Source organism: Pipistrellus kuhlii, unplaced genomic scaffold (genome assembly GCF_014108245.1).
Source record: "Pipistrellus kuhlii isolate mPipKuh1 unplaced genomic scaffold, mPipKuh1.p scaffold_m20_p_20, whole genome shotgun sequence".
Classification (NCBI taxonomy): Eukaryota; Metazoa; Chordata; class Mammalia; order Chiroptera; family Vespertilionidae; genus Pipistrellus; species Pipistrellus kuhlii.
The window spans coordinates 2,763,653-2,786,370 of record NW_023425516.1 but is presented as its reverse complement, the minus strand read 5'-3'; the positions used below and the strand labels follow the sequence as shown (position 1 = coordinate 2,786,370).

General features: G+C 55.6%; 2 protein-coding genes and 2 long non-coding RNA genes across 4 annotated transcripts in view; 1 reads left to right on the top strand and 3 right to left on the bottom strand.

Annotated features, from left to right (window-relative positions):
- Positions 1-14,356, top strand: part of FBXW8 (F-box and WD repeat domain containing 8) — a 109,504-nt gene extending 95,148 nt beyond the window's left edge. Inside the window, exons 9-11 of the mRNA XM_036448888.2 lie at positions 9,293-9,466; positions 11,509-11,619; positions 12,086-14,356. Coding sequence (XP_036304781.1) covers positions 9,293-9,466; positions 11,509-11,619; positions 12,086-12,230 — 430 coding nt within the window. The 3' untranslated portion in view covers positions 12,231-14,356. The remainder of the gene's footprint in view (positions 1-9,292; positions 9,467-11,508; positions 11,620-12,085) is intronic.
- Positions 7,217-9,394, bottom strand: LOC123652828. Its single transcript, XR_006742328.1, has 2 exons — positions 9,269-9,394; positions 7,217-8,076 (listed from the first exon to the last, which is right to left on the bottom strand). It is a non-coding gene; the product is annotated as an uncharacterized LOC123652828 (long non-coding RNA).
- On the bottom strand, positions 10,483-18,199 carry LOC123652829. Its single transcript, XR_006742329.1, has 3 exons — positions 17,505-18,199; positions 11,484-11,643; positions 10,483-11,073 (listed from the first exon to the last, which is right to left on the bottom strand). It is a non-coding gene; the product is annotated as an uncharacterized LOC123652829 (long non-coding RNA).
- Positions 18,200-18,684: 485 nt separating this feature from the next.
- The window catches only part of TESC (tescalcin), a 50,218-nt gene continuing 46,184 nt past the window's right edge, over positions 18,685-22,718 (bottom strand). Inside the window, exons 7-10 of the mRNA XM_036448898.2 lie at positions 20,996-21,043; positions 19,052-19,180; positions 18,873-18,887; positions 18,685-18,750 (exon numbers count right to left, since the gene is read on the bottom strand). Of these exons, the coding sequence (XP_036304791.1) occupies positions 19,103-19,180; positions 20,996-21,043 (126 nt within the window). The 3' untranslated portion in view covers positions 18,685-18,750; positions 18,873-18,887; positions 19,052-19,102. The remainder of the gene's footprint in view (positions 18,751-18,872; positions 18,888-19,051; positions 19,181-20,995; positions 21,044-22,718) is intronic.

Genomic DNA, 22,718 nt, shown 5'->3' with positions numbered 1-22,718 from the left:
GCACCGTCTTTACTTTACTCCCAGAGTCCTCGGGAACTGGCTTTTTGTGTTTTGTGCAGGGGTTGTGGTTGCAGTGAGCAGAGGTCAGAGGCAGTGCTGGGCTCACTGCATCTTGGCCAGCATCAGAACTCTCTTTGAAACGACTTAGTTAACTGCTGTGTTCGGCAGCAGAGGCTTTGTTAAAGAAGGCCTCTCCCCTTCCTGTGGCCCTCAGTCTTCTCCTCCGTGATCTGCTCCTCCTTTCTCAGTCAACTCTGGGTCTAGAATGGGGAAGCTTATGGAGTCCTGCTGGGAAGAATCAGGTAAGAGTTGGGGGTAAGGGCATATATCAGATTGTTAGTGGGTTGCCAAGGCAGCATTCACTGAACCAACAAATCCCACTGCTTTTCTCCATAATCTCAAGAGTATTTTTTAAAATATATTTTTACCTGAGGCCCAATGCACCAAGATTTGTGCAAGAACGGGCCTTCCTTCCCCTGGCTGCCGGCACCACCTTCGCTCCAGCTGCAGCTGCCTTTCTGCCTTCACTCTGCCTTCACTGAGAAAGGAGAGATCACAGAGAAGACTGAGGGCCTCAGGATGGGGAGGGGCCTTCTTTAACAAAGCCTCTACTGCCGAACACAGCATTTAATTAAATCATTTAAAAGAGAGCATTCTGATGCTGGCCAAAAGTAAAGGCAGAAAGGTGTGGGAACCTTTTCCCTTCCCGCACTGCCCAGAGGCGCAGAGTGGCTAGATGCAAGTGTCCTGCACCCAGCCACCAGCTGCTGGGTGCCTGTGTATGCAAATTAAGCCACCATCTTGGATGGGTTAATTTGCATACTCCTAACTGGCTGGTGGGTGTAGCAAAGGTACGGTCAATTTGTATCTTTCTTTTTTATTAGTGTAGATTGATTTCAGAGGGGGAGGGAGAAAGAGAGGGAGAGATAGATAGAAGCATCAATTATGAGAGAGAACCATCAATCAGCTGCCTCCTACACATCCTACACTGAGATTGAGCCTGCAACCTAGGCATGTGCCCTTGACAGGAATCGAACTTGGAACCCTTCAGTCTGTAGGCTAATGCTCTATCCACTGAGCCAAACAGGTAGGACATCTCAAGATTATTTTTTAAAATTTTCGTAGCTTTATTGAGAAAATTTCATACCTACAATTAATTTAAATTGTGCAACGCAATGTAAAGTTCACAAGGTTGTGCAATCATCACCAAGTTAATTTTAGAACATTTTCATCACTTCACATAAACCTCATAATCCTTAGTAGTCATTCTTCATCTCCACCCTATCCCTCCAGCTCTAGGCAGCCACTATCTGCTTTCTGTCTCTGCGGATCTGTTTTGAACACTTCATATAAATGGAATCACACACATGCTACCTTTTGTGACTGTCTTCTTCCACTTGGCATGTTTATGATAAACTTGTAGCATGATTCACTACCCCCTTCCTTTTTACAGCCAAATGCTATCCCTTGTATGAATATACCACGTTTATTCATTCATTCGTCAGTTAATGGGCACTTGGGTTGTTTTTTGTTTGTTTGTTTTTTGTTTTTGTTTTACTATTATGTATGCTGTGGTTAACCATTCAAGTACACATTTTGTGTAGATACATGTTTTCTCTTCTCTTGGATATATACTTATGAATGGAATTGCAGGCTTATTTGGTAACTCTGTGTTTTAACAACTTGAGGAATTGCCAGATTTTTTCTAAGTGGCTATTCAAATTTCTCCACCTCCGCAGCAATATGCACCATTGTTCTGATGGCAGATGTTCTAATGGGTGAAGTGGTATCTCATTGTGATTTTTAAAAATTTTTATTAAATGTATTGGGGTGACCTTGGTTAATAAGATTATATAAGTTCCAAGTGTACAGTCTATAATACATCACGTGTATATTGCATTGTGCATTCACCAGGCATGAAAAGTGAAATAAGTCAGATGGAGAAAGTCAAGAACTGTTGGTTTTTGTTTTCATTCTCCTGACGCTGAGCACCTCTGTGGATAAATGTGTGCTCGGATCGCTGCCCCATGTTTCAGATTGGGTTCTCTCTTCACTTCCTGAGTTATGAGTTCTTCATGTATCCGGACACCTGGCCCTTCTCAGATAGAATTTGTAAATACGTCCTCCCATCCTGGGGGTTGTCTCTTTATTCTCTTGATGGTGTTCTTTGAAGCACACAGGTTTTCGTTTTGTTCCGGTCATTCTTTTTTCTTTGTTACTTGTGCTGTTGGTATTATAATGAAGTAGTCACTTACTAGCCCAGAGTCACAAAGATTTACTCCTGTTTTTTCTTCAGAGAATTTTTGTACTTTTGGCTGTTATAGTGAGGTCACAATGCATTTGGAGTTAATTTTTGTAGATGGTGTGAGGTGGGAGTCCAACCTCATTCTTTTGCATAAGGTTACCATTCAAGTTGGATAACTAATTGTCCCAGCATCTTCTATTGAAAGGACTATTCCTTCCCCTTTGAATTGTCTTGGCACTGTTGTTGAAAACCAGATGACCGTAAAATAGAGGGTTTATTCAAAGTATACTCATCTGATTAAAATTTAAAAAGAAATCCAATTTGGGGTCATGTGCCCTATTATTTTGGTGTTCCCTCCATCGTTGTGTCTAGGTAAAACCTGGGCGGGCTTGTTAGGGGCCGCAGAGCTGTCCTGGTGACCCGGCTGAGGAAACGGCCCGGGAAGGTGTGGTGATCAGCCTGATGGGCCCGTTGCTCTTTGCGGGCAGAGACGCAGCTTTAAGGTAGAGAGCTCTCAGCAGAGCCTCGTTGGCCATTTTTCTAGTTGCTGTTTCAAGTGAATCATTTACTAAAGGCCATCACCAGTGTTATCTAGATAAAGCTATTGATTTTGGTATATAAAGGTTATATTTAAAATCCTCTTTAATAGCCCAGGTTCAGTGGAATAAAACAGAATCACGTATTGATTTTTTTAAATACTAGTTTTCTTTATTAATTTGGTCATTTTTAAAAAAAAAAAAGCTTACATTTTAATGCCTCTTGCTTGTTCCCTTTATTTTCTGGATAGATATATCCTTCCTAATGAAACTGCCGAGCTGAGTCCGAACAGTCTTCAGCTTTGCCACCCAGTACAGGTGCTTTATTATTACATGGGATTATTTAACCCAAAGCAATGGGGAGCGAGCCCTGAGGTGTGACCCCAGTTAAAGAGTCTCAGCGCTCACTTCTTGCCCTGACGAGTACAAAGTTGCTGTGTGCGCTGGCCCTGCTGCCTGCTGTTAAAGCGGGCGTGGGGCGGGCGTGTTGTTTGCTCCATCTGCAAGTGCTGTAATAAGTTATTCAGAGCTCTTAGCACAGGACCAACCAGAGCGTGCCTCCCTCTCCGTTCCAGCACGTTTTCCTGCCCATCAGATGGATGCTCCTCTGTTGGAGGCTTTGGAAGGTTCTGGTGTCTTTTGTTTTAATTGGCGGGCGAGAGCCGACTCCTACGGTGCGATTTTCATTAGAGGCTGGAGGGAGGGAGTGCTGGAACAGCCCTCCGAATCCAGCCATGAATATTAAACATAACACAATTACAGCTTCGGACCAATTATTTTTCTTTGCAGCGGGCAAAGTTGATGAAGTACGCGCTAGATAGGGACTCGGTACCTACCATTGGCTTCTTTCTGTCCCTGGAATCGGTCGTCTTGGCACACATCAGTGCCCGGTTGCTGTGCTACCTGTTCCCAGCGCCGGGTATTTGATTTGAGGGCTGCGGACCGGCTCTGCCAAGATGCGCTGCTGTGCGGGTTGGTGCCGGGCACGGTCAGCTGTCGAGGCAGACGCGGGCCCTGCACGCGAATGTGAACGGCTCCGGTGGACCCGCACGCTGGGGGGTTGCTATCCGGCGACTGGAGGCCACAGTGAGGCCTCTCCAGGAGATGTCATGCAAATGCTCTTCCTATTTCCCTGTGGGGGAAGTTCAAGTCTGTTTTGGCCGTTTTTTTGTTTCCTTGGTGATACAAAATATGCAAGTGTTGTATCTTTTGGTGTATTTGTTTGTTTTGTTTGGAGCCACCCCGTGCTGGTATCTAAATACAATAGGAAAACAGATGGCAAACTTTGAACTTCTGGACCAAATTTGTGTTTGCCTTTGTCTCCTTAACAGCCAAACTGTAAATTATAGAGCATAAACATTCAACAGAGGGGCTCTTTATGAAAATCGCCCGGCAAAGTGGGCCCTTATTAACCAGATATGTGCTGGGAAGTATTTGGGCTAAATTTTTCCTATCCCTGTCCCTCTCGGGTCCCCATAAGCAGGAAGTCCGGCTGTGGTTGCTGCAGGCAAAGTTCCTTCTACGGTGCTGACACCTTCCTGCCCTTCCTCACCCTCCAAGGGCTGGAGGGGAGACCTTTGCTTTCCAGCACATTCCACGTTCTCCCGCATCCCTGGAGGCCCAGCTCCTCTCCGGGAAGTGGGGTTTGAAGGGCATGCTGGAGTAATAGGGATCGCCATCAGCATGTGTCAGCTCGCTGGCTGCATGTTCTGCCCAGGAAGAATCCATGCATCTCCTGTGCTCTGAGATGACATCTGTATTTGAAGCAGAGTGTGCCCGTGGGAGGGCGAGGGACGTGTAGAGTAAGGGATGCCTGTGCACGCCCCACCCAGCTTACACAGCGTGGCCGCACCTCAGGGTACCCGCACCTCAGGGTGCCCGTTCCAAGCACGAATGAATTCTTGTTTCTTAAAACAGCGTGGCAGTGTCTAGAAGAGAGAAGTAAAAGCCACTTCCCCCCTCATTCTTAATTGCCACTCTTCCCCCAGGTAACTGCTACCAATTTGAGTATATCCTTCCAGAATTTTCTCTTTAAATTTTTTCAATTTTACTTAAACATGTAACCTGTACAGTCAAACTTGAATTAAAAAGCAGAAGCACCCGGCCAGCATGGCTCAGTGGTTGAGCATCAACCTAGGAACCAGGAGGTCACAGTTTGATTCCCATCAAGGGCTCATGCCTAGGTTGCAGGCTCAATCCCCAGTGTGGGACGTGCAGGAGGCAGCTGACCAGTGATTCTCTCTCGTCATTGATGTTTCTCTCTCCCCCTTCCTCTCTGAAATTGATAGAAATAAATATTTTTAAAAAGCACAGAGGCATAAGTAGGAAGCAGTTGGTCTCTGGGAACAGTGAGCCTTTTCTAAGGAGCCACTGCATGTGCACAGCATACACCCTCCGTCTGTCACACACGGGCCGTGGTTGGACGTAGAGCCGTGTTTTGGTGACACTGCCTGTCAGTGTTCCTAGATCTGTCTCTCTCTCCAGTGGCTGCACAGGCTCCACTGTCCAGATCGCAGTGATTGCTTTAGCTCGCACTCCATTGAGGGAGCAAGTTAATCCAAATGCATGAGGACTTAAATGTTGTTTCTAGTTTTTCCTGTTGTTCTAATGGTCATTCCTCAGTAGGGAATGTCTTTTTTCCTAGGTTTCTTTTAAGACCTCTTGTAGATTTTTGCATATTCCTACTTTATGATGCTCTTAGGTAGTATTTGTTTATTTTGATTACGGCTCATTAAGTATGAGTATGCTTTGTCATTGATTCGGGAAACATATTAGCCATTAACTATTTGAATATTGCTTCTTTGCTACACACACACACACACACACACACTATTTTTTCCTTCTGGAACTTATTTTGAACACATGCTGAACTGTTCCCTTCTATTCTTCCTGTCTCATAACCCCTCATTCACATTGTTCACTTGTTTAATTTCAGTTCCGAATTCTAGGTAATTTTTCAGATGTATCCTCTAATTCATAAACTCTTCCAGCTGATTAATTTCAGGGACTATATTTCCATTTGTAGGCTACATTGGCATTTTTATAAAGCAGGAATCTCAGTATTCCCTTTGGGTGGGCCTGTGTCCAGGTAAGACCCAAGCCCACTGGCTCCTGAGGTTGGCACCTGCCGCAGCCTCACCCACCACACAGGCACACAGGGCCCTGGCACCGCAGCTCCAGCTCTCCAGGCTGGTTCTCAGCTCGAGCCCTGGGGAAGGCGCTGATTTTGTGAGCTCAGTAGTGCATTTAAGAGGATATCCAGCAGTATTAAGGGATTTTCTGTGAGTGGGTCAACAAGTTGCCTGAAACAGAAGCCCCATCTTTTGCTCCTAAAAACAGCGCTGTGGCCAATGGCTTGTATCCCTGGATGTGTGAGCATTTGTACACATGCGATATATCCTGAGTTCGTAGAAGCTGACTGCTAGGTCAATAGTGTATTTTCTATTTTGTTGGGTATTACCACGTCACTGCCCCAAGAGGGATTTATGCTCACATCAGCCACACACAAGCACCTGCCTCCCAGGTCTCACGGCATGGAGGGGCCCAGAGCGTCCTGCCAAGCTTTATCTTTGCCGGTGATAGGGGACCAGTGATGTATTGCATTAGTTTTATTTCCTAATGTCTCTCGTCACCAGTGAACTAGAACATGTCACACATGTTTAAAAACCATTAGTATTTCTTTTTCTGTTCTTTTCTCTCCTGTTACTTTTGGGTTGTCAGTCTTAAAATTTTATTGATTTTTTTATAGAGAGAAAGGGAGAGAGATAGAGAGCTAGAAACGTCAATGAGAGAGAAACATCGACCAGCTGCCTCTTGCACACACCCCCGCAACCCATGTACATGCCCTTGACCAGAATCGAACCTGGGACCTTTCAGTCCGCAGACCGACGCTCTACCGCTGAGCCAAACCAGTTTCGGCTGGGTTGTCAATCTTTACGATCAATTTGAAGGCATCAGCCAGCCCTCTCTGTTACCAACCTTTTCCCCTTTTGGTCATTTTGCCTTATGATTTTTTTTTTCTCCCATGTGGGAAAAACTTAAATACTTTAATTATTTTTCTTTTTCATTTCCAGGTTTTTTATATTTAGAAAGGCCTTTGCTATTCTATTTAGAGTTTAATTATGTTGACTCTTGAACCTTCTATAATTTATTTTGGTATAATGTATGATAGAACTTTAAAATAGAACTCTAAAGTTATAGGGTATTTTGCCTTTAATTGCTATTATAAGTAGGATCTCTGATTACATTTTTAAAGCAAGTGGTTATTAGTACAAAAGATACAGCTGTTAATTTTGACATTAATTTGCATTTTATTCTCATTACTGGATTGCCATCTCTAGTGATAAATTCCCACCTCATTTTCTTTAATTATATCCAATTTTTAAAAACAATATGAGATATCAGTGGTAAAAGTATAGGTCACTATTTTTTAAAGACTTTTTATTAGGAATAAATGTTTGATTTCATCAGATTTCGTTTCAGCATCCCTGGGAGTGACCGTGTGTTTTTCTTGTTTGTTACAATAGTAGGTGGATTGTCTAACAGGAGTTGGGTGGATTCTGTTAGTTAATATTTCATTCAGGTCTTAGCCTTGATGCCGATCGATTGCTCCTTCCCGGTGCTCTCTTCGCCTGGCTTCTTGGAAGAGAACGCTGGCTCCATGTGGGTTTGGAAGCTTTCCTCTCTCCTGCGAGGCGAGGCGGGCCACACCCCGGGGCTGCTCCTTCCGGGCGGGACAGCTGGCCCAGAGTGCTCTTGGTTACTTTGGTCATTCTTGGAAAGTCTTGTATTCATCTCTATCTTCAAATTTGGAGATTTAAACAGTTAAATAGAAAACCTGAATAGATTATAAAGACCAAAGAAATCAAATTAAACAATGAGGTCCATGAAGGTTTTCTGGGTTATTTTTCCAGGCAAGTTTTACTGAACATGTAGTGAATTGTACCCTTATCATTCTAAAGTACTCTCACCTCATCTTTGTGCTCCGAAATCCCTTTTCTGGTGTTAAAATTACTACCTCTTCCTTGCACCTACAACCATGGCATTTGAGTGTAGCATATATTGAGTTTTACTTTTTGACCCGTTTGAACTCTTCTAGGTGGGTTTGCTCTGTGTGTATTTGCTGACCGGCAGACAGTTTCGGTCTTACTTAAGCCACTGTCCTTTTATCCTAAGCTCAGTGTTAGTTCTCTGCGTCACTGCGTGGCCTGTGTGTTGGCTCCTCACAGCCCTCGGGCTTTTGCTACAGCACTTTCTTTCAGAATAGCTACAGGTTGCTCACTCTTCAGTCCTTTTCTGTTAAAAGAAAACAAAAACAAAAGCCTTTTAATTTTGCCTTCAAATTCGGTAGGTAAGCTAGGTATAGAATTTTCAGGTCAAAATAAATTTGTGTGTGCATCTCATAATCGAGACTGTAGGACATGTTTCAGGTCATCCCTTCTCACCACTGATTTGGTGACAAACACATGCACTGGTCACGTGGGCCGTGCTAGCATTCTGTTTGCCCAGCGCCCCACTAGGTGAGTTACGGCATGGGGTCCTTATACACACATTTTGTCCCATTCAGTGGTAGCTCTTGTGGCTGATTTCAGAAGCTAAGTATATTTAGGTTTCTAGTGGAGAAGAGATTTCTGTCTCTCTCTGATTTATCCTGATGTAGAAGAGAACCTCTTTAAGAATTCAGGTGATTGCCCTGGCCGGTGTGGCTCTGTTGGCTGAGCACCGTCCTGTACACTGAAAGGAAGTGGGTTCAATCCCTAGTTGAAGCGAGTACAGGAGACAATTGATCGTTTCTCTCTTTAAAATCAATAAAAAGCATATCCTCCTGGTGAGGGGCAGGGAGAAATTCAGATGATGACAAGGCAAGTGATTCTTTCCAGACTTTAGGTTAGAGTATGTGGGCACTGGGCAGTCACTTCTTATGGTTCTGTTATACTAGCTCAATTGTAGGTGGTCCCTTCCCACATTTCAGCGAGATGGTGATGGACAGAGTTGAGTACAAGGTTATTTTTCTCAACCAGGTAAGGGTTCGGGTGGCAGACAAGCGTAACTGATTTGCCTCTCGCCTTAAGAATATCATACCATGTACAGGATGTCCCTGCTGAGAGTTAATCTTTCCCTTGGGGCAGCCGGTGCCCATGGGAGGCGCAGTCCGAGCTCCTCTTCCCTCTGGGACGAGCGCCCGGGGCAGGTGTCTCCCTGCTGAGCACACAGAGTGAGTGACAGGGCAGCCCTGGACTGGGCCTGAGTCTGTCTTGTCCTGTGAGCTCTTAAATCCTTCCAGTGAGCAGCTGGGGGCTCTTCACCGTCCATGTCTGTTGCGTCTGGGCCTCGTCTGTACGACAGCGAACCGAGGAGATGCCGTTTTATAGCCTGTTTACATGTCTGCAGCCACCGGGGCTTTCATGGCCTTTGTCTTCATAGGGCTGTTGTGCCTAGACCCCAGCACAACCAGCAGGGGTTTGTCAGTTCAGACTCTAACTCTTACCTCTGCTCACCTCGGGCCTTCCAGGGTGAGGATCCATGACCTCCGCACCAGCAAGACCGCCCTGTCGTTCTCGGCACACCAGCTTGGCGTCTCCGCAGTGCAGATGGACGACTGGAAAGTGGTCAGCGGAGGCGAGGAGGGCCTGGTCTCCGTGTGGGACTATCGGATGAACCAGAAGCTGTGGGAGGTGCATTCCAGGTAAGGCTGCTTCTCGGCACCTCCAGTGCTAACAGCGGGATGACGCTAGTCAGCCTCCCAGCCAAGCGTGGTGCTCAGTGCCGTCTGGGGCTTACAGTCCTCACCGTAACCCAGAGCCAGCTGCTGTCCTCTCCATTCTCAGCCGAGGTTGCTCAGGCTGAGGAGTGGAGCCGGTCACAGTCAGTACAGAGGCATTTCCTCTCTCCCGTTGTGAAAACTGCCCTAATCCATTGCCACCTCCCTCCACTCAGAGTCGGGACATGATGTCCTGCCCATTCCTTGGACTTCCTTCCACCGTAGAAGGGCACTTAGGACTGAATGGATTCAGGCTCGGACTAGATGCAGTCTCAATATTAGGTGCACTTTAACGCAAATATTCAAGTTAAACAGGTACCACCCAAGCACAGGCCGATGGCTTCACAGGTGTAGGTATGTTTACATGAGTGGAGCCTAACTGGTTAAACACTCAACAGCAAGTATGTCAAACTCACAGCCAGCGGGCCACATGCCTCGTTTATTTGGCCTGTGTTAGCCTTTGAGTTTGACATGCTTGCTTACAGCTTGCTCCTGACCTTTGGAGCAGGGTCAGCTCACCCCATCCTCTCTGCTTCTGAGGCAGGTGGAAAAGGCCTGCAATTGTGAGCTGAGCTCTGTTCCCCTCTAGTGCAGATCATGAGAAAGTAGGCCCACAAGAAGGCAGCACAGTCTTCATTCTAACTATAAGAAGGGCCAGGTTAGAAGAGGCGGTTTCTTCCTTGGAGGGCAGTGCTAGCGAGGGCCCCAGCAGCAGCTTTTACAGAGAGCTCTGGATGACCTGCAGCGGACTGGGCAAGCCCTCCCATGGGCCCTGTTCTGACTTCTGTGTGATGCACTGAGCTGCCACCAGGTGGTGCCAAAAGGCAGCTAACACTCCCACCCACTGGAATCCCTTTTAAGAGTTTAGAGCTGGCTCCCCCTGGCCCCAGCACTGCCTCCCGCGTGCAGCTCACCAGGTCCGCACTCGGGTCTCATTCTCTCTCCCAAAAGCTGCATGCCCTCGGGTGAGTGTGCTGGTGAAGCCGGCTAAGTAAGGTCTTCCCAGCACTGTTGTCCTGACTCGTCTGTAAATGTACATCCAGTTCTGCCACCGACTAGTGGCTTGTCTCTCATCAGGTCACTGCAGGCAGGCACCTGCCGCTCCTCTGAGCTCTGTCCAGCTGGCACTTGGTCAGGTGCCTGTTCGCCCCCCCTCTGCCTGTCTCCTTGAGTCCTGCTCACACCCATCTGTCCTCTCCATTCCTCCCGCTCCACTGGGCTCAGACTCCTGTATTCTCGAGAGAATCCTCTGCTCTAACCAGGAAGCCTTTGACAAACAGCCCCCCCCCTCCCACTTGCGCGCGCTCTTGTGCCTTCTGAGCGGGCCTGTCAGCCGTGTCTCCTCCCTCCGAGTGCTAGACCTTGGGTCCCATCTGTGTCCCATCTGTGTGCCCTGTACCATCTCATGCTCTAGGAACATATAACCCTGCTCCTGCCCCCCACCCCAGTATGTCTTACCTTGACCAGGCGGGCAGCTCTGATGCCAGGTCTCTGCACTGGACATCTTTCATCCTGGGTCTCCTGGCTCAGTGCTGTGACCATAGTAGCAAGGAAGGGGTTTTAGAACAAAACTTTGTACATAGATTTCAAGCCATTTTACTCCAAGATTTTCTGAATGTGCGTTACAGCCCAGACTCCGTGAGTCACATGGAGCCCTGGCTTTAGGACAGGGGCCTTTCATGGTTCCCACGCCTGCAGGTGGACGTGGGTCCGAGAGCTGGAGTGATTGTCCAGCACCAGCCAGCGTGCTGCTGAGTTCACCCTGTGTGTCCCACTGTTGGGGCATTCAGACTTGTGCACAGAGTGGGCCTGGCTCTAACTTTGGGAACGAAGGCGAGACAGCGCCCAGGGTGGTGTCCACTGTAAAAGGGTCCCTGTAGTTCTCAACTTCCAAGACTGGCAGCAGATGCAGGCCGTGCTGTTTCCAATGACTTGCCTTTACCAGCGCGCTCTCCCCTGTGTTGCAGGCACCCCGTCCGCCACCTCTCCTTCACCAGCCACAGCCTCATCACGGCCAACGTGCCCTGCGAGCGGGTGATGCGCAGCGCCGACCTGGACGGCTTCGCCACGCACAGGAGGTCAGTGGGCGCGGCTGCTGTGGTCTGGGTGTCATGTTTGAGCTCAGACTAGAGCCCCAGCCACACCACTCCCTCCGGGGTGTTCCCGCAGCACAGGCAACTCCAGATGCCCTGGGTGAGAGGTCAGCAGTGTGCTAGTGCCCGCTCTGTGTTTCCCCACAGCGTCTCACCGCTGCAGCAGGCCTGCGTGGCTGGGGACAGAGGCGGAGACACGGGTCAGGGGCCTGCAGTGGTTAGAGCGAAGTCCTCCTGCGGGGCCAGCCGGGTGACTCAGCTGCCACACAAGGGAGACTCCTCCCTCCTCACCCCATGCACGAGGCTCAGTGCTTCTTCTTGGCCTGGCTTCTGAGCAGCCTGAGGCCAGGGCCTCTCCTCCTGGCACTTACCCACCCCTTTACCTCTAGCCCCCGGTCCCGAGTGTCCGGCCCACAGGGCAGACCGGTTAGCCCTCTCTGTGCTCCCTCAGGCACCGGGGGCTGGTCCACGCCTACGAGTTCGCCGCGGACCGGCTGGCCTTGCAGAGCGCCCTCCCCGCCTGCCGCGCGTCCTGCGACTCCACGGCGGGGAGCAGCTACGGCCTCGCACTCGCCTTCCCCTCCGACAGCGCTTAGGGGACAGAGAATGGAAAGCCCAACAGAGGACTCTGCCCCGGCTGTCAGAGGTCTGGGGGGAGATAGCAACCCCGGGTCCTTGTGTGACGCACCTTCCCGATCCGCCTGCACTTTCTCCGTCTGTTTTCCGCCCACTGTGCACAGCTGGGGCTTGTCAGCGTTTCCCCTCACTGGTCCCTCTCCTGGCCTGGGGAACCACACACTGATGACTCACACGTAACTGCCTTCGCCTTCCCCCACATCCTCCTCCTCCTCCTCTTCCTCCAGCCCAGCCAGCCCGGGCGGGGTGACACCCCCAGTGGGCTCCCGTCTCTCCCGGCCGCTGCAGCTCCGGTGAGGCCTGGGCTTCTCACTGTGAACACGGCTCTCCTGGGCCCTGCTCCCTCTGCCAGCTCCAGTCCTCCCCCCCTCCCCCCCTCAGGCTGTGCCTCGATGAGACCGGGGTTCACTCAGGTGGGCTTCTCCCACAGCATCTCACCAGTGCAAACCGGGGTTACAGTATTTTTCCACAGAGCTTTTATAATTATATATTTATACCATTACTTCATTAACAACTATTTTGCTTATTATTGCATCTACAACATGTGATACAAAGCAGATATTTTCTATATAATCATTGAATAAACAGCCATCCTCCAGGTGGGACGGATGGTGATTCTACACGGGAGGAACCGCCATGTCAAAGCACTAAGATAAAGCGGAGGCGGGAGAACTGTTCCGTTTGACAAACAGCTTCCACTTCCAAAGGATGGAGTGGCAAGCCTACTCTTGGTTACAGCGTTGGCGGCAGCCGCCTGCCAGACCTTCAAAATGTCACTGTAACACAGACACCACTACAGAGAAGCAGACCATGCTTGAGTGAGTTAGCAGATCACAGCAGCCAAGACACAAGCACAGGATGTGCTTAGCTAATATACAATAGACATACGCCCTTCTGTACCTTCCCAAACACCCCAGACCATCACAGACAGTGACGGCACCAAGAAAGGCCCCCGCTGCACAGAGCGATACCAGCCCGGCCTTCCTCACTGACTCTGAATGCTAATGCAGTCCAATTGGAAACCAACAAAAAGCCAAATAAAAACATCTGCCGGTTCCAAACACTCTGACTTGACTTGGTTTTGAAGAAGGAAATTCCTGAGGCAGCACCGTCCCCAGCCGGGGAGCCTCACTCCGCACGCTCAGTCAGACCAGCGGGCCGCCGTGCAGCTCGCACACCAGCGTGTCCAGTGGCCCCGCCCGCCAGCCATCCCCGAGTCCAGCACCTCTGATGGTGAAGGTCCTTAAAACCCCACGTCCACGGAGGCCAGAGGAGCCGGACTAGGAATGTCCCTCTCCACCCTGCCTGCCCCCGGGAGGCGGCTCTGTCCGACGGCTCTGCCTCCTTCAGCCCCCGACTTCAGAGGGAGGCCGCTACAGCTAGCACAGGGGGGATCTCCTCTCCCTGGCACGGGGTTCTGACCCTCGCTTCTGTACGGTGTTCATCTCTGTCTTAATTAATGCCACTGGACAACATCTTTCCTTTTAAAGAACAGCTCTGCCCAGTCTGACCTCCCAGTTCATCCTTCCGAACTAGCTTCGCAGCAATTTTACATAATTGAACAGTTTAAAGAAATCAGACCCAGACAATTACACCAAAATTAAAAATAGTTTTAAACTACTGCTATTCACTGCAACAGCTGGTCCGGTGTAAATGTTACAGCTTGTATATAACTTCCCTCCGGTCCTGAAAGTGTCTGGCTTTTGCAAAGAAGCGTTTGTCACCCAAACCGTCCTCTCTCAGCCCGCCCACCTGGGTTCTGCGCTGTCACTTTCTATCCCAGAGACCCGGGCTGGGTGAGGAAAGGGTCAGAGTCCCTTTATAAACCGCCACTGGCCCAGCAGCTGAGAAAGGCGTGGCCATGTCCATCCTCTGCTCACCCCGGGGCTGTCCCTCCCCGGGCTGTTGTCAGGGAGCTGGTGGTGGGTCTGACCTCTGCTTCCCACGCTCTCCCCTGCCGAAGAGGGGACCTGTGTGTGCTGCAGGGACCAAGGGCCAGGCTGTGTCCCGTCTCAAAACGTTGTATGACTTTGCTTTCTGCTTCATTACTATGTCTGTGTTGGTTCTAATAAATTTTGAAAATGTTTTTATTGCTCAATTCATTTGCCTCCCCTGGCCACCAATCTCCCCCAGCCCCGACCTCTCACCTCTGCTCGGCGACCTGGTTCTGCCCTCCACGATCTATCTCAATCGATCGAGTCGTTGTCTCAGGGTGCTGAGCCCAGGAGCCAGGGAACCCACAGACTACCTGTGCGACTGTGCACCAGGCGCATCCTGCGAACTGCGTCTCTGCCACTAGAGGGTGCTGCCGGTGCCCAGACAATAGTTCATGGTTAGAAGACACGCGCTCCCCCCCCCCCGCCCCTGGCACCACCCTCCCAGGGCAAGGGGAGACCCCTGGCGCACTGGGTCTCGGCTGGTAGGAGGAAACATCTCCCTAGGCGGGAGTTGGGGCCTTTCTGAGAGGGAAAGCTGACACCCCAAGATGAAGTCTCCTCCCCACACAACCCTAAGGGGCTTCCTGCTCCGCAGTTAGATGGTAGACCCTGGCCCCTGCAGCTCTGTCCGTCATTCCAGAGCTGGGGGCCTGCCAGCGCAGCCGGGCCTGCCAGTGGCTCAGGCGGGAGCTGCCTCCTCCTCCGCCGCCGCCACCGCCTCCTCCTCCTCCTCCCCCGACTTGGGGCCTTGGCTTCGGGCAGCAGCTGTGGCGGCCGGAGCTCACAGAGCTGGCTGCCCAGCCACCATGCTGCGCCTCCCAGACCTGCCCCCTCACCCTCGGCCAGGCCAGATGGTCACCTGGCGGCGACTTGGACGGGCCCCGCGGTGGTGGCAGACCCTCCGGCTGCGCGGCCGCGGTGCCATGTGGCGCCGGATCCCTTCAGCCTCGGTGTGGAGCGAGGGCTTCCAGCAGCGGCTTTCGACGGCTTGGCCCGGGGCTTCTCTTTCCCTGGAAGGAAGGGAAATAAATGGTCCCCACCCGGAGCTGAGCCTGTCCTGCCGCAGCTTCTCTTCCTCCCGCAGCTGGGACAGACACTGCTCTGAGGTGAGGGTGAGGGTGAGGGTGGCTGCAACTGCTTCCCAGCACATCCGAGACCTTACTGCTGCCCCTGAGCCGCGCGGGTGCAGACCAGACCTAGTCTCTGCCCACGAGGCCACCAGCGGGCCAGAGGCCCAGCAGCCACTGGTGCCGCCATCACTGTCCCTCCGGGCCAAGCTCACGCACCATCGCCGCCCCCTGCTGGCGTGCTCACAGTTCCTAGAGACAAAGGCGCCCTGATGCCCTGGGAACTGTGCTTAATACCCCAGCCCCTCCCGCCCCGCTCCCAAGGCCTCCCCAAGGTCACTGGGACGACAGCTTGCAAAGCAGGTGTTTGCAGAGCCCTTACCAAGGCGCCTTGTATTTTTAACTCGGCAGCAGCCCGTGCAAACCACCGTGCACCGAGCAGAGGAGGGACAGGTCCGCGCTCAGGGCCGGGCCGGCCATACGGACCCACTCCGTTAGTGAAGCGCAGAGAACGTCCCCGTCCCCTGGCCCAGAGGACAACGGGACGGCCTTGTTAAAGTCCAGCAGTAACGCGTTCCCCGAGAGAGCGCGCGGCCAAACTTGGAAGCTGCTGCAACCTTACTCCGTGTCCTCATCCATAATTCACGGCGAACGTGGCTGCAGAGTCTCCCCAGGCCTCTCCTATCAGATTTCCATCGCACAGCCCTTCTGTAACCCTACCAAATGGCCGGCTTCATCCAAAAGCCGAGTTCTGGTAACGCTCCCCCTGGGCGGTGTGGCAATGAGGATGAGATCCGCCTTCCACCTGAGCCCCGGGCAAGTGACCTCACCCCCCACCTGGCACCGGCCCTGCCCCGGCTTCTCCCTCGGGAGCCGAGGCCCTCAAAGCCCTGACTTAGCAGCTTCCTTCAAATATCGGGCTTCGCATTGATTTCTGCCTGCTTCCCCTTAGTCACTCAGTTCCTGATGGAAGGAGTGCTAACCAGTGCATCTATTTGACCTGCCTGGGCTAGAACACATTCAGAGCAAACACTCCTGCTTCATGAGGCGGCCCAGCCGGGGGGCTGCTGCCCTCGCACGGGGTCTGCAGCCCGCTGGCCCCTCCTGGCACACCCGCCCGTCCTGCAGGTAAGGGGAGCCGCCTCAGGCCACTGCCTCTGGCCCCCGTCCGCTCCACACTGCCAGGTGGCACCTCAGACCCGTACCCAGAGCAGCACCCCTCACCTTGTTCACCAAAGGCCAGCAGCCCCACTAGACGGTGGGTGGTAGCCTGCCCTTCTGGCAGGTTTGTGCCAACTGCGCCAGCCCTGGTCACTCCCCATACGACCGAGGGAGCGAAGGCCCGGGCCCAGAACAGATCCGCTTCCTCTGAGCAGCATGGCCCGGGCTCCTGGTGAGGCCTCACTCTAATGAGCCATTGAAGGTGACCGTGGCTCACAGCTTCAGACAGCAAGCCTGGTCCCTGAGTGGTCCGGAGAGAGAGCGTTTGATGCCTGCCCACATCCAAACTCCAACTCCGGGAGGGCACGGGGCGGCGGAAGATGCATTATTGATAAAAGCTCTTCCCACTAATGAGCTGCCTTTGTGGAGGAGAACAAAACGGAAGCAGACTGGGAGCGCCCAGCAAACGCAGGCCTGCCGTGGCCCTGCCAAGGTCCTGCCACTCCGACTCCCCGGTCCCTCTCTCTGGCATGAGGAGGGGTGCACTGGAGGCACTTCCTGGGCCAGATCCCCCCCACCACCACCAGGCCGTCCAGTGACCCCAGAACCCTACTGTCAGCCAGAAAACCCAAGGGCGTGAACAAGATCCCAGCAGCGAGAGAAGCAGGAGTTGACCCCATCCGAGCCCGGGAGACAGCCTGATCCTAGCTGGTCTTTCCCACCAGACGTGGCCCCTGGAAGGCAGGATGCAGAGGCCTTCGCCTGATGCCTCAACGGTTGAGTTACGTGCTGGTCCAGGATGCAGAGCCCCGGGCAGGACCTCAGCCTGTCCCCGGCACTTACCCTGAGGTTGGGCGGTAGCCTGACCATCCGCCTGCAGCCAGGGTGTGGGGGCCGCAGTCCGCACACGTTGAGACCGCGGTGGCGGGTCCCAGGCCAGCGTCCTCGGGCACAGCTGGGCTCCAAGGCCCAGCCCGCTCCTGCCAAGCGCTTTCTGACAGAGGCACTGTCACCACGTCTCCACCCTCGGACTCCTGCGGCCCGCACTGCCCGCTTCCCTCCAACTCACCCTCCTGCTCTGCCCTGGTTTGTAAATATAAACGCCGACATCAGCTTCGTCCCAGACAACGCCTTTGCCTGCGTGTGCCAGCGGGGTTGAGGTGAGGCCCTGGGAAGGGAAAGTCGGGGCCAGACAAGAACAGGTTAGAGACCCACACGCGCCCCAGTCTGAACCCCAGTGCGTGGGTGTGACAGAAGCGCTGTAACACACTCACATCAGAACTATGAACTGAAAATTCGAGAATGCAGCCCAGCCGCGGTGGCTCAGTGGCTGAGCGTTGACCTGTGAACCAGGAGGTCAGTCTGATTCCAGATCAGGGCGTACACCTGGGTTGCCGGCCTGATCCCTGATCACTGGATTCTCTCTCATCACTGATGTGTCTCTCTCTCCTCCTCCCTTCCTCTCTGAAATCAGTACAGACGTATTTTTAAATTAGAGAATGCGAATCACAGCGGTTGCCAGTTCGCAGGAGAACGTCCTTAGAAGGCTGGAACGGTGCTGCCCAGCGAGTGTGTCCGTGAAGGGACCGAGCGTCTCCTCAGTGCGATGCCAGAGGACGCCTGGGATGCAAACAGCGACAGCTCCCACCGCCCAGCGCTGTGCCCAGGGCATCCGCACCACCAGGCGAGACGCAGGCAACTGTGACCCAGGCCTGCCGGCCGCTGGCTCCCAGGCCCCGGCCCCACCCGCGGTGGCCGCCTGTGTTTTCTCAAGCCTCCCCCCCCCCCCCCTTGCCCCCCCGCAGCCCGGGTACCCCGGTCAGCGAGGCTGGAGACGCTTACCTGGGCAGTCACCTCCCCCGCAGGCCAGGTCCACATCGCTGCCTCGGACGCCGGGGACCGAGTGCTGGGCCCGCCACCGCCCCATCCTGCCCGGAGGGGCCCCGGCGCCGGCGCCCAGCAGCAGGAGGCCAGCCCGGGCCCGCAACCACACAGGCTCTAAGCGTGCGGCCCCGATGCTGAGGGAGGGAGCCCCCGGCCAGGCGCCAGGCCTGGGAGCGCGGAGCCGCCTCCGGCTTAACTCACTTCTGCAGGGAAACAGCAGGCTCGTCACCAAACGAACCCAACGAGGAGAGAAAGTCCCCTCACACCGGCCTTCCACCACGACTCCGCTGCCTGCTCCTCGTCTCCGCTGTGCCAGCCAATGCTGGCCACTCGTGTGGGGAAGGGACAGACAGGAAGCTGGTCCGTTAACAAACCCTGATCCTCTTTATTAGAGATAAAAACAGTGAGTCCCAACACCAGGCCCTGTTCTGGGGGCGGGAGGAGCTGCAGCGTAAGCCTGGCCGGCTTCAGGCCTCGGGGTGGTGGGGCTGCCCGGCCTCGGGGGGCTGCTCAGGCCTCGGGGGGCTGCTCAGGCCTCGGGGTGGTGGGGCTGCCCGGCCTCGGGGGGCTGCGCGGTGCAGAGTGCAGTCTTGGGGGGCTGCCTGGCCTCGAGGGGCTGCTCAGGCCTCGGGGGGCTGCTCAGGCCTCGTGGGGGGGGCTGCCCGGCCTTGGGGGGGCTGCGCGGTGCAGAGTGCAGTCTCGGGGGGCTGCTCAGGCCTCGGGGGGGGGGGCTGCCCGGCCTTGGGGGGGCTGCACGGTGCAGAGTGCGGTCTCGGGGGGCGCTCAGTGGCAGAGCGCCATGGTCTCCATGTTAAGGAAGCGGATGTGCATCTTGGTCTCGATGTCGATCCCCTGCCAGATCTGAAACGCACGGAGCGGTGTGAGGGCCTCACCCTGACCAGGCAGGTCCTGAGCTCCCCTCCTCCCACCGGCATCAGAGCTGTGCCCCTGGGACAACCAGCTAAGCCCTCAGGGCAGTCCAAGCTCACCCTGCTGGTGAGCGTGGCTCTGGCATTCGTGTTCTCTGAGATGTCACCGCAGGAGGCCACTGAGGCCAGAACCACCCCTCCCCCCCCCCATCCCTCCACCGCCTCAGGCTGAGTCACGCCCTGACACTTTCTTTGCCTGCGGAGACCACTGCCCGTCTGTCCCCCACGGCACAGGAGACAGGTGTGGGGTGTGGAGTCACCAGAAGCGATCTATCAGCTCTAGGGCTCTGCAGCGGTGCGGTTTCAGTAAGCCTTCGTCATTCTCATTCGTTAAAGGTGACAACAGTCTGGTCCCGTGTTCCACACAGACCAGCTCAAAGGTCATTTCCACTCGGAGACCAGGGCCTGGCCACGTACCTGGTGCTGGGGAGGCCGTCCCAGTGCGGCCTGGCCGGGCTCTGCCAGACCCCCCTCTCCCCCGCCCCTCCTAAGAGCCCCACAGCGGCTGGGTGCTCGCCAGCGCCTCAGCCACACAGCGCCCCAGCCCCCAAGGGGGCCCCAAACGAGCGCGGGCGGGAGGGATGCTAGCAGCACGGAGGGATGTGGTGGGCGGTGACTTCTCACGGGCTCCCTGCTTATGTAAGAGCGTCAAACTCTCAAGCTGTCACCACGGCGTCTCCAGGGACGGCCGGGGGCTGGGAACGGGAAGCCAGAGCCACAGGAAGGCCTCGGCGCGTTTCTGGCCGCCGTCACATGCCCCTGCCCACGTGCTTCCCGCCTGCAGCTGGCCTGGTGCGGGTGAGGCCACAGGAAGCACCGGGCTCCACAGGGCTCCCGGGAACGATGCCTGGGCACCAGGGCGGGTTCTGCTAAAGGCAGGTGGCACGGGGGCCACCACAGAAGCTGGTGGAGCCCAGGACGAGGAGGCCCACCCGGCTGGAGCCCGGCGGTGGCCAGCCTTCGGGGGAGCAGCTGGCTTTTCAGGCGAAAAGGGAAGGTTTCCCGCCTTCGCCCTGCTCAGCCCTGGTGCGTCTGGAAGGCGAAGGAGACCACGGGCTCCTCGCAGCCTCTGGGCCGGGCGTGTGCTGGGCCAGGTCAGGGCTGCAGACGGGAGCAGGTCCCGGCCCCACTCCATGCACAGTCTCCCCAACTTCCTCTCTTCCTCGACCCCCAAAAAGGCCTTGGGAACCCCGATGTTGGGGTGCTCAGGGCCCGAAGAACCAGAGGGTGGGGGCCTCATCTCCCTGCAACGGGGTATCTCCTGTCAGAGCAACGAGGGGTCCCAGCTCCCAGCCTGGGAGTGTGTGTGGCAGGAAGGCTGAGCAAGGCCTGAGTGTCCACCAGGGGGAGCGCGAGAGCCCGCCAGGGAGGCCGGAGGCACAGCTGGAAAGCCGGGCAGGGCCGCACTCCGGTGGGTCCCGGTCTGGGCACAGACCCCAGCCCGGCCCCCGCTGTGCAGGGGCACCACCTCTGAGAAGCGGCGAGGGACTCGCCTGGGGAGACGGCGGGCGCTGTGCACCCTCTGTACCCTCCAAATGCTCTGACCACGCGTGGGCTTACTTTTCGATAAAAATTAAAACCAGTTTCAGGTGTTTTAAAGGCCACGTCCAGGCCCGACCCTTTCCACAGAGACGCCCGTCTCCTCCTGACCAGCCGGCTCCCTGCGAGCCCCACCACGGCCACAGCCACGGCCACGGCCACGGCCACAGCCACGGCCACAGCCACGGCTCCCCGGACGGACACGCACCTTCAGGAAGTCGTCGAAGGTGATGCCCTCGTACACCTGGTCAGGCTCCTGCAGACAGCACAGGCGGGTGAGGGGCTGCCCAGGAGGCTCAGGCGGCTCTGCCCAGTCGCTACCCCCCAGCACACACACACACACACACACACATGCGTGTGCATGCATGTTTGGGTCAAGTACTAGAGGGTCATTCTGCATCATTTGTCTCCAGCTCCAGGCCAGTCACCCTGAATTCAGCGGCCCCTTCCCCGGCTGGAGGGCGGGAGGGGAGGCGGGTGGGGAGCCTGTGCACGAGGGTGGGGAAGGGGGCGGGGTGGGCGCCAGGCACTGCTCTCCCTCCCCGCCCGGCCCCTCGGCCAGGTCCCGGCAGGATGCCAACGGGCACACACTTCCTGGTCCCGCCCCGGTGCCCAGCACCGATAAGAACCGGTTCCAGGCTGATCCGCGCTCCGGCTGCCGGGGGAAGGAGCAGGGGCCGGAGGGCTGGCCTGTGTGCCCAGTGAGTCACCGTGAGAGCGTCTGGCGGTGCTGGCCTCCCGCCGGGACCCGCCGTGGGCACAGGGACCCGTGGACGGCAGCTGGGCCCTGTCCCTCCTGCTGCCGCTCTCAGCTCTGGCTCAGGGGCCGGGACACCTCCCCCGGCCCCTTCGTGATGGGAGCCGGCGCCTCCCAGAGGCCCAGCCACGTGAGCGTCACGTGTCCGTGGTGCGGCCACTGCGGCCATCAGGACAGGGCGATCGGTACCCGCGATAGGAAACGGCGCCCAGACACGTCCACAGCGGAGCACACAGCACAGCCAGGAGCAGGAGGTCTCAGGCCTCTGCCCAGCGACCCAGCCCCCCTGCTGCCGGGCGGGGTGGGCACAGGGAGGAAGGCCAGGCAGGTCACCCCGGCCGAGGGCCTCAGCCAGCAGGGGGGTCGTGCATGTGCCTGATCCCTGTTCCCTTAGGGAGCAGGATGGGGGTGGGATGGGGCGGGGAGAAGGCCAAGGAGAGACGCTTCTCTCGGGCCTCCCTGCACGCTGTCCGGTGTCTTACAGGAAGTCTGCGACGTGCCAGCACTGTCCCGAGCGCTCACCGTCACTGTCCTGTGACCACTGACCACAGCCCGGCAGCAGCCCCCCCCCCCCCCCCCCGGGGCGGCCGGCCTGCAGCTCTCCCGCGGACAGGCTCTCCCTCCGTGGCTTCTCCATCCCACGTGGCACACACACACTGTGACGTTATCATGCAGCCAGGCCTCATGCCTGCCACAGGCCCAGGCAGCGGCTGTCCTGTCCCTGTGGGCAGCCCCAGTCCCCGGGGCAGGAGAGCCACGTCCAGACAAGGCCCCTGGCCCGAGCCAGGCTGCAGGGCACGCTGGGAAGGAAGGGGGGGCTCAGGCAAACACCCCAGGCTGAGACCCCAGCCAAGCCACGCCCAGGAGCCCAGGAGCCCGAGAGAACACCCGGCAGGAGGCGCTGCCGTCGCTGACAGCCTGGCGTCCACTGAGGGTGCGGGTCCTGAGTGGGGGCGGCGGGCGCCTCGGGGGACGCCTGGTGACGGGTCGGGACACGGCCGTGCCCCTGGGGAGGCCGTGGGGGTTGTGCCGTCTCCACAGCGAGTGGCAAAGGCGCCGCGGGGGAGGGCCAGGCGGCTCAGCGGCCGTGGTCGCAGCACATGGGCCTGGCCCGGGCCCCGGGGGCACCCGTGTCGCCCGCGGGGTCACCAGCCTCTCTGGGGCAGGCAGTTGC